This window comes from Vicugna pacos, chromosome 5 (genome assembly GCF_048564905.1).
Source record: "Vicugna pacos chromosome 5, VicPac4, whole genome shotgun sequence".
Taxonomy (NCBI): domain Eukaryota; kingdom Metazoa; phylum Chordata; class Mammalia; order Artiodactyla; family Camelidae; genus Vicugna; species Vicugna pacos.
Window position 1 is genome coordinate 5708695 of NC_132991.1, and position 14681 is coordinate 5723375.

At 43.2% G+C, this 14681-nt stretch overlaps 1 protein-coding gene and 2 long non-coding RNA genes across 5 annotated transcripts in view; 1 reads left to right on the forward strand and 2 right to left on the reverse strand.

Moving 5' to 3' along the window:
- Window positions 1-2711: 2711 nt before the first annotated feature.
- On the reverse strand, window positions 2712-4703 carry LOC140696557 (uncharacterized). The gene is made up of 3 exons (XR_012073023.1): window positions 4321-4703; window positions 3872-3954; window positions 2712-2908 (listed from the first exon to the last, which is right to left on the reverse strand). It is a non-coding gene; the product is annotated as an uncharacterized lncRNA (long non-coding RNA).
- Window positions 4704-4922: 219 nt separating this feature from the next.
- Window positions 4923-13645, forward strand: LOC140696320 (uncharacterized). Of its 3 annotated transcripts, none has more exons than XR_012072480.1 (3): window positions 4923-5123; window positions 5609-5739; window positions 13515-13645. It is a non-coding gene; the product is annotated as an uncharacterized lncRNA (long non-coding RNA). The 3 variants fall into 3 exon arrangements; XR_012072479.1 differs by lacking the exon at window positions 13515-13645 and adding an exon at window positions 6529-6885; XR_012072478.1 differs by lacking the exon at window positions 13515-13645 and having other exon boundaries at window positions 5609-5782.
- Window positions 12578-14681, reverse strand: part of CNTNAP5 (contactin associated protein family member 5) — a 730584-nt gene continuing 728480 nt past the window's right edge. The window contains exon 24 of the mRNA XM_072960805.1: window positions 12578-12792. Coding sequence (XP_072816906.1) covers window positions 12596-12792 — 197 coding nt within the window. The 3' untranslated portion in view covers window positions 12578-12595. The remainder of the gene's footprint in view (window positions 12793-14681) is intronic.

Below are 14681 nucleotides of genomic sequence, written 5' to 3' on the forward strand. Positions count from 1 at the left end.
GTATTACCAATTAGACACCCAAAGCTCAAGATACTGATTTGACGGTCCCTGGGGTACACAACCAGGAAAGAGAAGGTTCAGACAGGATGGGAATCTTCTGACATCAAATCCACCGAATGCTTGCTTGGACATGGTAGACCCTAAATATAGTTCCATTTCACTCTTACACATCCCGTTTCTCACCTAGCTTTCCTCATCCCTATGTGGAAACTTTGATGCAAAAGGTCATTCTCACACCTTTGTGGGGCTGCCTGTTACATTTGAATAACAACCTTCTAAACTTATTCTGAGCTGTATTGAGCTACAGACAATTTCCTGAATTGGCACACTCACTCGTCTTTGTGCCTTCTTTCAAATGCTGTTTCTTTCCTTGTAAGTGCCTTTTTCGACCCAACTTCCAACTATTCTCTAGACCTGTGAGACACAAATGAATCAATACCTCCTTTGGTCATGTGCTGGCTGCCCCATCATTTGTGTTAATTAGATACAGCTTGCCATTTCCCTGCTGGCATCCCCAGCTAGACCTGTAGACCCTTTACCAGCAGGTGCCATGTCTTATTATAGGATGATCCCCATCATCTCACTCAAAACACACATCAAAAGAGCACACAGATTTTTGCTGGATGAACGAATGAGTGAGCAAATGAACGGCTGCTCTCAGATAATACACAACAGAGGTGGTATGACATAGGATAATGTTAACACTGTGAAGTCATCTTACAAATTGTAATTGATGACAGACTAAGAAGATGTCTTTTCATACAAGGTCAAGTGCGGAAGAGCCCAAACGCACACGCACAGTAAATCGATCTCTGTTTGACTTCTTGCAGTTTGTTTTGTAAGTCTGTGGGCCTTATAACATTTAAATAAGAAAAGCAGAAATAGGAAGGTCAGCATATAGCAAACTGCAGGCTCTCAATTCATACCACATCATCATGTTCCCCAGATAAGTTTACCAGCCTCTTCTTAGACCCGCAGGGAAGACACATGGGAACTGGAGAATATCATCGCTAACCCATGAGTGCACCTGCAACATTCCAGAACGGGCTCCGTGGGTGGGGAAAGTTCTCTACCTGCTCATTGGGAGGGGAGCATTTGCTTCTTACCCGGTTGGACAGGTATGTGCTTCGAAATGTTTCCTATTGGCCCCAGTTTCAGGTGAGCACTATTATTCCAGAAGAGACTGCCTTTCTAGACATCCATCAAAAAATTATCACCTACTCTCCCTGTTCATAAGAGACTGGCTCAGAAGTAGGTACATCACAGGTGGCTTTTTGCAGATGCAAAACCATTCCTACCATCCCAAGTCACACTCTGCTGTTACCTCAGTTTCAGTGCCGGTTTAATGTAACTGCTTAGAGCTTGAGAAAGCCTTGTCTTGATATTCAAGGCCTCTAACAACTCTCTTTAGCACTTATTTATCTTTTTAGATGGAGGTGGCCCTCTAGTTTCCCTGAGCAGGAGAAGTCAGGACAGAGCAGCTGCATGAGGACTCCAATAGATTATCTGAATTAGTTCTAACAGCAGCTGGGGAGAGCCAGGTGTGATTTAAGGCTGAAAGGATTTGAATCTTTATTCCTTCACTAACTAGCTATATGATTCTGGGAAATAGGAAATAAAATTCCTATTTTTCAGATGAGAAAGTGAGTCACAGATCAGGTAAGAACCTTATCTAAAGCTACATAGGTGACCGAGTGGGCACAGAATCCAAGTGTGTGTGACAGCAAAAGCTATGCAGTTCTTTTTAGCATATCAATTTTCTCAAGCTGGACATTTTTATTTTGCACAACGAAAAAAAAAGAGAGAGAGGAAAGGGAAGGAAGGAAGGAAGGAAGGGAGGGAGGGAGGAAGGGAGGGAGGGAGGAAAGAAGGGAGGAAGGAAGGAAGGAAGAAAGAAAGAAAGAAGAAAGAAAAGAAAGAAAGAAAGAAAGAAAGAAAGAAAGAAAGAAAGAAAGAAAGAAAGAAAGAAAGAAAGAAAGAAAGAAAGAAAGAAGAAAGAAAAGAAAGAAAGAAAGAAAGAAAGAAAGAGAAAGAAGAGAAAGAAAGAAAGAGAAAGAAGAGAAAGAAAGGAAAGAATTCCTCTCGTACAGTTTCTGTGTGACCATGGGAAGTAATGTGCTGAGTCGACCTACCATAGACCCAAACAATTGGTAATTATTTGATTACTGCATTATTATTGCCCGAGAACTTCTGACTCACGCCAACGCTCTTCATCAAGCCGGCAGCTCTTAAAGGAAAGCACTGCACACAACAAAGGGCCCTGGGGGACAAGAACACGCTGTCACATTTCCCAAACCGGAGTGCCAGGGGAAGCCAGGCGGCCCCTTCGCAGGAGCGTCTGCCTGCGCTGGCTGGCGGGTGACATCGCTTCTTCTCCGGCCAGGGAAGGAGATGCTGTGACAGGCTTTCATTCTCTCCGGCCCCTTCGGGCAGCTGGGGCTCCTCAGAGGCTAAGGCTGAGCTGGATTTGCCATTTCAGCTGGTCAGCGCTGTCAAGAGCGCCCCTGTTTCCTCCCCACAGATGGGTTGCTCATTCCAGCCTCTGTTCTCGGCCCCCCGGGGTGTTGACGTCAGGACTGGGCTGTGCCAAGTGCTTCCCAGCCTGGCTCGGATGTGGATGTGCAGGTCGGTGAGATCATTTACCTGATCCAATTCAGGCCCTTGCCAATCTGTTACTTTTAAAGCTTCATGAAAAATAAAAGTAATTCGTATATAGTTTCAGCCTTTATTATTGAAAGCACAAAGAGGGTTTTTTCCCCACATGTCATGTCTGTTTGGACTGAGGGTCATCTTTTTCTCCTCTTTATGTCACAGGCTTAAACCAAATACAGACAGATATGAAAAGAAGGATGAGATTAACACAGTCCATCACTAACTTCTTCTTTCACTCTCTGGTTACATGATGTAACTAGAAAACAGATTGCAAAAAAGAAGGCAGGGAACTGAATTTTTTTTCACAATCTATTTCACAATCTATTAAGCGATGAAGCACTGAACATCAGAAATGAGGAAAGGTTCGTTTAGAGCTGTCCCTCAGCTGCTAATTAAAAGAGCTGGAATTTGAAGTCATGAGTGTCTGGCCAAATTCTCTGATCAGTTCTTCTGATATGAAGAAGTATTGCAGAAATTTCTTTCAAGATACTGGATTCATTCCATTACTTAGAATCCTGTACTCTCTTTTGGAGGGACAGGTGAGGGCATCTCAAAAGCTCACTGATGGCAGGACCAGAACTAGACCTCAAGACATCTTCCCAGTCCAGTCCATAGATAAAAACTCCTGAGCCCCCTTGCCGAACAAAGCCTTTTCTATACCTTACTTTATTCAACTCTGTGACACGGGTCATTTGTCATCTGTGCATTAATAAATGGTAAGGAAATCATGTTAGGCAGCTTTTATAGACGGATCTACTGCCCAGGTACCCAGCTAAGTGGTTAACTCTTCAGGCTCTATAAAGCTTTTTATTTAAATTTTTTTGTATGTATAGTCAGTTTACGATGTTGCATCAATTTCTGGTGTACAGCACAGTGCTTCAGTCATACATGAATATACATATACTCATTTTCATATTGTTTTTCACTATAAGTTACTGTAAGATATTGAATATAGTTCCCTGTGCTGTACAGTATGAACTTGCTGTTTATCTATTTTATATATACATTAGTTTGTATCTGCAAATCTCAAACTCCCAGTTTATCCCTTCCCATCCCTTTCCCCCACTGGTAACCATAACTTTGTTTTCTATGTCTGTGAGTCTGTTTCTGTTTTGTAAATAAGTTTCTCTCTCCTTTCTCTCTCTCTCTTTTTTTTTTTTTTTTGGATTCCACCAATAAGTAACGTCATATGGCATTTTTCTTTCTCTGTCTGACTTACTTCACTTAGAATGACAGTCTCCAGGTCCATCCATGTTTCTGCAAGTGGCATTTTTGTTTTTATTTTTATTTTCCAATTTACATCTGCAAAAAATAATAGTTACAGTGATTTCTTTATTTCACCAAAACTGGAGGATGGACTCTGATGGGACTTGAGCCCCATCTTGCCTGGCTCCCAAGTCCATGAATCTCTACCACATCAGACTCTGAGCCTTAGTCCGTGTTGTCCCCAACCTTCTCCATCACTTCAGCTGACCCCCAAATGGAGTTTTCTCCCCACTTCTTCTTCAAGTGCCTCTAAAAATGGGCATTGGCCCCTTCATCTTGCCACAGCCAATGGTGTTTATCTATTCTCATCTGACTTAGTTTTTCACAGATTTTCAGTAGCATTTAAGGACAGTCCACTTCCTCCTGATTAAGCATTGTTTTTCTGGACTCCAACTTACTCACCTAGTTTCCTCCCTCCTCAGTGTCTGGTCCCTTCTCCTGTAATAGACCACTGCTTCAGGCTCTGTTTTCTAGTTACACTCATGCTCTAGGTGAGCTCAATGAGTCTGTCTCTCTCTCACACACACACACTCATCTATATGTATAGACCTAAGCGTACATATACATATACAGAGCTCTTCCAGGTGTCTCTCTGGGCCCGACCTCACTCCTGAACCATAGACATAGACCCAGCTTTACACCCACACTCGTTCCCTGGTTGGAATCTCAAACTTAACAAAACCCCAGACTGAACTCATCATCCCCCATTCCCACTTCACAGCCACCTTTCCCCAAAACAAAACAATTTGCTCCCATCCATTCAGTTGTTTAAGCCTCAAATTCTAATCTCTTCTGATTCTTTTTTCTCCCTCCTACTTTCCTTCTAATCCATCTGGTTCTGTGTGGCCCTAGCTGTCATCACAATCGTTGCTGGGACACCCGTAGTCCAAGCCACCATCATGCTTCCCCAGGCTTCTGAAATGGGTCCCAACTCCTCTCTCTTCCTCTGCTTTTGTTTCCCTGTGGTCCACTCTCCACTGTGCCATCAGAAGAGTTATGTGTCATGATCTTGTCCTGCTTAAACCTACGTCAGTGTTTAATTTCTCTCTGTTGACTGACTACCCCGTACACAGAAATCTGAAAAAACACTCTGTGAAGTGAGTTCTGTTTCATGACGATGCCTATTGAGTATCTCAAGCAGCTGGGAGTTAAGACTCTCTGTGAGAAGAAGAGGAAAGCAAGGAGAGATAAGAAATCTGGCCGCTGTGAGTGGGTGTTGATGAAGGTTTAGGAGAGGCACCAGGTTTCAAGAAACCAGAACAGCCTCAGAGCCCTGAACGTGACTTCTGACCAAGTCAATGAACTTGCTCTTGCAGATTTGAACCGGGCATACAAGTCAATATGAACCACTGGGCGCTGAGAGAGCCCACGGCAGCACTTTTTGGTCTGTTGAAATCAATAAACCCTGAGAGAGGGAGCTTCATGTTTCTCCAGCAGCCCCACAGCTCATGTTGTCTGGGAGTTAATGGTCTGAGGAATGAGAACTGGAGCCAAGGGATTAATTGTTTGACTCTTCATTAACCCAAGAAAACACAGCAAGACACATTTGTCTTCCACACAAAATCATACAAAATTCTCTCTTTATTAAATATACATTATTTACAGTTTAAGTCTTTCTTCTGTACAACAGGAACCATAGAAAACAAAGAAATCTAAGGCTAACGTTTATTTATTTTTTTTCCCCATACAGTGTATTAAGACTTGTTACGTGGTCTACAAAACTGACTTGAAACGAGGCAAAATCACTTGGGATTCTGTTCTGGGAACGAAAATGAGCAGGTCCAAAGGAAAGGCTAGACTCAGGAGGATCTACAAAGAGAGGTGACCTGTTTTGTGCTTTTGCCATAATAAAGAGTCTGACATAGATTTTGGGGGAGGAAGCTATTTTGTACTTTAGTGTTTACTTGTTCAAAAGTATCTCCGTACTCTTTCTCATTCTTCAAAAAGGAGGACCTCAATATTCCAAAGTGGGACCGATTGCCCAACTGAAATGGACAGGGTAATATTCTATAATAGGGGTCAGCAAACTACAGTCCATGGTTCGAATCTCTGACCTGTTGCCTATTTTTGTAAATAAAATTTTATTGGAACACAGTCATGTCTGGACCACTTCCTGTGACAACAGCTGAGGGGAGTAGTTGCAACAGAAACTGTTCTGCAAAGACTTAAATGTTGAGTCTCTGATCCTTTACAGGAAGTTGGCTGACTCCTTCTCCAGCACACCCTGGGGACAGACCCTTGGTTTGCCCTCAGCCCTCATTCCAGCGATGTCTCTGTACATTTTTGGCCTCTTCTGGTTGACTGAGGGAAGTGATAGCCAAAGACAGCACAGTCTATCAGGAGGTCTGTCAACTACCAGATTCAGGAGAAAATTCTTGGTGTTGGACCTCACTGGATACAAAGTCCCTCTCATGATAGAACTCTGCTGTTGTAAGCAAGATTTGGTATTTTTTTTTGCATGAGTCTTTAAGGCCGGGCAAGTTTACATGGGTGGACACTGCCATTTAAAGAGAAGAGACTACGTTAATATTTCATGTGAAGACTTGAGGATGGGGTTGACTAATGTGGGAAAGTCCGACTAGGCAGAAGCTCATTAATACTATCCCTCAGGTCTCACTGAAAGTTCTACTTATGGGGAGGCCTTCCAAAGAGTCTGCAGAGTGATACAGCGATCCTGTTGCCTACCCAGCACATCTTCCATGTCCTCAAGGCTACTGCTGGCTTCTGAGGCAGGGGAATACATGGCTAATGACAGTGAAGACTGGAATTTAATCACTGAATCAATGAGCTTCACCTTTGGCCATGGCCTTAGACTACTCTCCTAAGTTAGTCTTGCTATCTTGCCAAAGTTCCCCTGGATGACTGGGGAGGATTGAGGACAACAGCGTTCCCAGAGAGCGTCGGATGATGGGTCCTTGGCAGCATTCACTGTCAGGGATGGGATGTACCATCTTCCTCCTCTTCATGGCAGATCTATGCGTGGTAGGACCAATGGAGGGGAGAGAGAGACCACTGGACTGATTTCAGGACCTCAGGGCTTCTACCCAGGGGGATCCTGATTCAGGAGAGTGGACCTAGGGAGCTATCTGACAGCCCCTTCTCCTTACAGTTGTATCTGGGTGTTCACTCACTCCGGGCAGGTTAGCTCACTGTGGTGATAGCTCTAAAGCATCCTGGGACAATCAGTCCTGATGGAATAAAAATCTTGGGGGAGAAAAAGATGTCATTGAAGTAGAGCCGGGAAGGGTCAAAAATATCATGCAAAGGTAACTAAGGAATATTTCATGCAAAGCCCATGGTATTGCCTCTTTCCCTAACGTGTAAGATGATGACCCAAGTGCACTAAAGAGACTCCTGAGTTAGGAGCCAGGAAAGGGGGAAGGGCAGCTGCAGGTGGATGATTCACGCGGAAGCCAAGCCCCTCCTCCTGTGGACAGGCCATCACTTGTTGCCAAGCGTCCCTCTTCCTCCTCAACCTCCTCCCAGCAGGTGCGCTCAAAACACTGACACCCACTTTTGCCTCAGTCCTTGCTCACGTCTGTTCGGCCACTTTGTAGACTATAAACATTACAAAAGACAGACGACTAGTTTACAAAGTATGATATTTCACTAAAAAATGTGCTTTTCTGTTCCCCCTCAGAGTACCCTAGTGCAAAAATAAGACCACCGTTACTCAAAAGCAGAAAAAGAGTTAAATAAGAAAATCTTATATGAAGGCTTCAAATAACTGTCAACTCAAGTGGAAATGTGTCTCTCCCTATCAAACAGACATGTATGGAGGATGTCATAGGGAAGGAAGCTTGAGTAACAACCCTATTTTTACAATGTGTTTGTGTGTTTGTGTGTGTGTGTGTGATTTTTTTTTCCCCATTAGGAGGTTCAACTATTTGGAATTTGTGAAAGCAGAGATGAAAACTAGGGACCAGCAACATCTGCCAACTAGATGTCTTGACAAATAAGAGTGTGGCTGAGGACATGAGAGAGGAGGGTAGGAAAGACCTAAGAATGCTGTATGGAAGTAATTCAATTACACTATGTATTTGTGTCTGTGTTTTAAAGAAAACATCTTCAAACTGCACAAGAGACATGAAATAACACTCAGAAGCCTCCAAGTATTCTGAAAGTTTGGAGTTGCCTACATGTTGTTCCATTAACCACTTTTGCATCTGCAGGAACAAAGAAAGCTCTTGATGTATTTGGTCGACTTGTGACCTGCAGGACAACCGAGGATTAAGTCTGCCCAAGCCTTGAGGTTAAGGAAAAATGAGTAGTGGCTTATACGCTGTGTCTCCAGTTCCCTTTGGCGGGCTGATCTCACAATGTAGTTTTGATGGATCGTAGCTCTGGGGGAATTCAAAGGAAACCCAGGAGGTGGTGGACAAGCTGTCAAGACTTTTTGTAAGAAAGAACTCACAGCCTGATTCCTATCTCCCTGAACACCTTGGAGAAGATGCTCTGCCTGTCTCTCTCAGTATAGCTTCTCTAACTGAATGAGCTTCCTGCGGAGGAAGAGAAATGTGCAATTTTTCAGGACTGGAAGAATTCACCCAGAGCACAGAGTGGAGATCACTCTTAGAGGGACAATGCCTTTTAGTCGATTACTTACTCAAAGATACATTTCATTTCATTCTCAGAGATCTTCCAAAGTTAAGTCAAAAATGGTTGATCAGGATGAAGGTGGGTTTTAAGAGGAGCTGGGGGACAACAAAGATGCCTTAAGGAACATCTGGAAAAGCAATGCGTGCAATCGGTCACCAAGAGATGCCAAAAAAGAACCGAGAAAAGAGAAAGAGGGGTGCAGGAGTGGAGATTTTTGTTTCCTGCCTCAAAAAGAATGCCCAGGTCATCCTTAGGTCTGACCCATGGAAGAAGGACTTGCAGAATTCCCCAACTGGAATTAAAACAAGAATGGAGAGAATCCAGCCTCCCCAGAAGGACTGTGGACACAGAGACCGTTCATTCTTGCTGTCGCAAAGGAGCCAATCCATCTCTCTCCACAGAAATATACCTGTATAGATAGAGATTTGCTTTGAAGAAGAGAAACGAAGCAGCTCATTGAGGGTGGAAGTAATAAACAAGAAAAACAATATACATACTTTGCAGAAAGTATCGATTTCTCTCAGTCTCAAGCAAGGGCTTTACAAGAACGACAGTGTCGAACCTTTATTCTCCATTTTAATAGCATCTCATGCAAACCCCTAATGCAATGATACCTACCTCCCCTACTAGACTCTGAGCTTCCCAAGGGCAAGAATATATTTGTTCACCTAATGCTTAGCGCAACCCTAGGAATACTGGGTAGTCAAGAAAAGAAAGAACAAAGTAGAGATCAGATTGTGTCTTTTGTCCTGATCCTCCTCCCCTTACCCTGCGATGGGGGTTGGTCGGACAAAAGATGGAAGTCAGGTTAGTACCATCTCTGTTATTACTAAAGAGAATCAAAACTGTTTTTTTTTTAAATCAGCCCTAGGATCCTTAAAAGAAATATCACATTTGTGGTTGAGTGTAGAGAAAAGGCTAAGCTTTTCTTAAAAAATGTATCTAGAGGAGTGGCACATGTTTAATTCTCCAGACAAACTCTGGTGGAAATCATGGCAATCTAACCTACATGCACAATGAGTGATGCAGTGGCAAGTATTTATTTAGCGGAAGCAAATGTACTGTTGCTTACATACACAGACTCTGATGGGAATGACTTCAATGTAGTAGCCCCCTTAGAATGTGAAATTGCACAGATATTTTTGGTTTAATAGTAAAGTGACCACATTCCATCAAATAGTGTTGTAAACAGCAATTACCAAAGACTGAGAGTTACAGTGTCAGATCATGGGGTCCAGTTGCCCAGAGCGTGGGGTCGGGGAAACCCGATTACTGAAGCAGGAAAGGCCGATTAACGTGGGGATTAGGACGCTCTCAAGGACTGGGTGTTTCAGATGATGATTGTTCAAGAATCGGACCACTCACACAACTAAACAATTGCACAAAACTACGTGGGTTTTGGTACCATTGAGGAAAAGACAGGCAGAGTTAGCACTTATTTGTAATTGAAAATTGTGTTCTCTTTTTTGCAGGGAGCAGCTTGCTTCCTCCTCAAATACGTCTGGTGAAAGCTAGCGATCTCTGGGGTTATGAAATATTCCAACCCTGTGAAAATAATTCTGGTTTAGCCCTGAGACTCTGCTTATAAGAGTGGCATGCATATTGCCCTGTCTTGGTATTCATCTTTAAGTCTATGAAACGTAGTAGGCGTGTCTGTGTGGTCTACGTATGCAGGGAGGTATGCTGGGGGATTCTGCAATGCAGATGCAACAAAGATGGATCCTGACAAATTCTCCACCCTCCAGAACTACCTACAAGAGTGTATAAGTAGATGAGAAAAGCAAGTACTCTAAGTTGGCCTTTGCTAGTCCTCCAGTTCTCTCAGCACCACGTCAGCAAAATATAGTCCTCGCTCCTCAGAGACCTGAATAATGAGCGGTTCCAGCTTTATTACTCACACCTTTCTTTGCCTTTCCATTTCATTGTTGGGAGATGCTTCAGGCTAAACCCACTCCACTTCATGGTGACTTTTATGTCAGGGGACAAAGGACTACGTAGCCAAGCAAAAGGCTGATTTATACAGCCTTTTTATGGAAATAGAAAATTCAAAAGTGAAAATTGGAAACAGAGAACAGGGCAGGAGGAAAGAGTATTTAAAGCTCTCTCCTCTTATTAATGGATCATTCATCTTATTAAAGCTAGAAGGAAAAAAAGTGCCCTTGTTAGAATCACTTTAAAAGAAATTTACTAGCAGAAAGATACCATGGGAATGAGTAAGAATCCACAGAATTTTTTTAAGGAGAATGTGTATTTAGAACAACACCTTAAAGTTGAGAAATGGGATGAGAAGCTAAATCCTTACCCCACGTGCTTGGACACTGGCAGAAAAGTCTGACATGGACCTGAAATGGGATGAAACTGTGGAGTTCCTCAATGGGAGCCTCTTCACGCAGGAAAGTGTGAAACATTTGAGACGAGGGACACACTGAGAACAAGAAGGGATGCCTGCCAACTGTCAAGGCTGGAGAATGGAGATGTGGTCATTGTCTTCCAAATCGAACCTGTGTTGTGAAGAGAATCAGCAAGTACTTTCCACATCTGTGGACCGTTATGCCAGCATTCCCAGCATATGGAGTATTTGTATTGTTTCCCCGTTCTCTTTTCCCTTAAGATGGCCCAAAGGCAAAGAATGAGGGATGTCACTATAGCAAAATCACCAGGATTCTGACTGCCACATTGTGGAGCAGCTCAAGATACCTTCTTGAAGGAATGACTGTGTTTCTTGTATGTTTCCTTGTCAAAAGGGGGAAATGGCCTGACATTGATCACTGCCTCGTCTGGGAGTGTATGCCTACAAAAAGAAGTGTGGTGGGCCTTTATACACACAGGATGCTGCAGATCTGAAACTGTGATGTGCTATAGAGCTTAAGGGCTCCTCTGAAATTAAGCAGTGGGGGTTCACTGGAGCTAACCAGACACCGCATATGTCAGTGCAGCCTAAGCCTCTAAGATAAATGGCTCGGTGGACAGACATGAAGTAGTATGTCTATTCTAAAACGTGAAACCTCCTGTATTTATGTTCCTCACCAGATCTTTAGTGAGTGGATGGGAGGAAAGAACTGTGTTTGGTGTTTCTTTTCTTTCATGCAGTTTTTTTGTTTGTTTTACTTTGCTTTTTGTTTTTGCTTTTCTAAAGCTGCATTAAGATGGTTTAAACTCTTTCATGGAACCAGGCACTATTTTAGACTTTTATTTGAATTGCTTTATGCTTCAGCATATATATATGTATATGTATCAACATACATACATATATATATATGTATCAGTATAATTCCAGGAATAACTAGCTAACATTTCTTACAAAATTGGAAGAGGCATGTTTGAAGTTATGGAACATCTACTTCCTAGCAGATCTCTTATTGTCTCCTGATTTCAAGCTACTGGTTTCCATGCTTCCCCTAGGTTTCTGCTATTGTGTGCGGCTCTAAGTGTCAGCCCCAGGAGAGAGCAGTAAGAATGCAACAAAGAAATAGCTCACTACTATCAGGTGTCCTATATTTGAAAATACTCAGGGGCCAGGAGTCAGAGTGAAAAATGATGATGTGTTAGGGCTTCCTACGGGAAGGAACATTAATATGAAAGCAAACCTCTCTTGTTCCTTTCAAAGTGCCGCCGACGCAAACCAGGCCTTGGCATCTTTCTGCACCCTGAGCTCCCTGGTAGGAGTGGACTCGCAATTGAGGGGGGGTGGCAGTTAAATGCCGAAGTCACAGAGGTTCAAAGGAGCCTGTAAGCCTGAGCTGCAGGGTGCCTCTTAGAAACCGGAAATACAGAACCGATTATTCACGTGTGCACACGTGTGTCTCTTCCTGGTCTAGATGAGTAAAGTCAGTCTCTTGAGCCATCACGTTCACCACAAGAAGTGTGTCAAAGAGGAAGGCAGTGGCCATAGCTGCCTGGTGTTCTGGGCTGGTTCAAGGGGATAGGTGCTGGGGTGGACGCAGGTGTGCCCCCAAAATAAACAGAAAACAAATAAGAGGAGGAGAATGACCAAAAGCAAAAGAGAGGAGAAGGAGGAGGAGAAACAAACAAACGAAATGAGCAACTGAGGAAGAGAATCCACTGACCCTGCAGTTTTTCAGATGAAATATTCCCGCTTACACTCGCTCACTGTGTTTTGCAAATCAATGTCATTTCTAAAGGAGCTGTCCAAATTTTCAGGATATTCCTTCTCCTTCATCTGGTTGGTACGATGTGACTGCTTGTGCTGGTAAAGGAAGCGGGTCATGATGCCGATGACGCAGAAGATGATGAATATCACCACGGCTATGACTCCTGCGGGGAGACGCGGGCGAGAGAGGGGACAGCACCGTCACAGAGCAGCCCATCAGAGAGTAAAGTCAGTTTTGACGAGAAAGCCACATAGTGGAGAGAACCAAACAAAACCAAACATCACACCCCGCCGCAGGTCCGGAAACAAACACGGACCTCCAGTCTTCAATGACAAAATGCTTCCTCTTTCAGACTAGCTAGGGAGCGAGCAGGCCAGTTTAAATCAGAGAATGTTTTATTTCATCGACTAAGAACTCCATCAAGGAGACAGGAATCAGACCAGCAAAGGATTTCATAGGCAATTTCTTCAAGATCTGCTTTAAAGAATGCGTCGAAATCATTTTTAATCAGCGCATTTCTTTGCTATCTTGCAGATAAGCATCTTAGGACTACTCTAGCATCCTGGAAAGTAATAGAAAATGATATTTAAATGTCTCACATCTTATCGTATGTGCTTTGGCTATAAATTTGTTTATGGTTTGCTAAAAATCTTTTGTTAATAATGGAATGTTTACCAAACATTTAGGGCATTTCTCCCTGCTCTGCTCTCTCCTAGATGCAGGCTAGCTCAAAGATGGTACCCTCCATCCCCCAGAGTCAACTGAAACGGCACACTTCTGTCCTGTTGCGTCAGATCCCCCTCTACTTTGATTGCATGTGATTTCACTGGATTTTACTGGCAAGTTGTCCTCACTGACCCTGGGGTCTTGTCCCTATCTCTTTAGGAAGGATCTTGAGATGTGTGCAGCCAAGTCAGCAAAGGGACAGCGAAAATGTGGATACTGTCGAATTTTAAAAGGGAACAAGAGTCTATACGTGAAGAGAGGGTTTTCAGCATTAAAATATTTGAAAATTATTTATGACATTCAGATATAAAACTCATTCCTAATAAAGTGTATTATCTGCTGTTTTTTTTCTATGTAGAATAGATATTGAGATTATTTTACAAAGTTATTTTTGGAAACCCTGCATTGTACTTTATATAAGTACGAGCATTTGAGAGTTAAATATACTGAGTGCATATCTGACACCAATTTCTATCAGAGCTGAGCCCATGATTAGGATTGCTTACTTTCTAAAATATTCCTAAGCCAGGATGTGACATTTTCCCCAGCAATTTTAGAGCAAGGCGGAATAGAACCAGGTAAGTTAACAAACCTAGAAATAAACTGGGTGTGGTGAGTGACTCTCATGAAGGGACTAAACTGCTAAATGATGAGCTACAGAACTGGTTTCTACTCCTTCAGTGCAGGGAGTCTTCGGAGTTGAAGACTCTGAACCTGCAGGAATTTTTCCCTGGGCCTGGGAGAAACATCTTGCTCTTACACAGGCTCACAGGAGCCTGGACAAGGATGGGGAAAAGTCAGCAGTCACAAGAGTCTTTTCTCTATCTGTCAAATGAGAAATTACAGGAAGAGAAGCAGGCACCAAAGTGATTCCTACATTTCTTGTTGCCAAACAAAAATCAAGGTGGACTCTCTTCCCTGAAGTGGAAATTCAGGTCAGACAATTTAAGAATGTCCTTGAGGACAGGTTGTGTGTGTGTGTGTGTGTGTGTTTCCTTCACAATCTTATGGTAAGGATGCACCTTTGTGTTCCACTAACCATCCGTCCCTCCTCCCTCAAGACCCTACTCACTGGCTCTACTGTTACCTGTTTATCTGCCCCATCCCTGCCCCACCACCACTACCGAGCTGTGAGCCCTTTAAGGACAGTGTCCCCGTCTTTCATCTTCCTGTCCCTATGCTTAGCACTGGTTCTGACCCACAGTGTGAACTCATTACAGAGAAGTTAAATAAATGGTTACTGGTGATGGTTAAGAGGAGAACCCCATCTCGTGTGGGTCCGTCCATCTAGCCCGTGAGGCAGAGATGCGGGCATCTCCTCAGCAT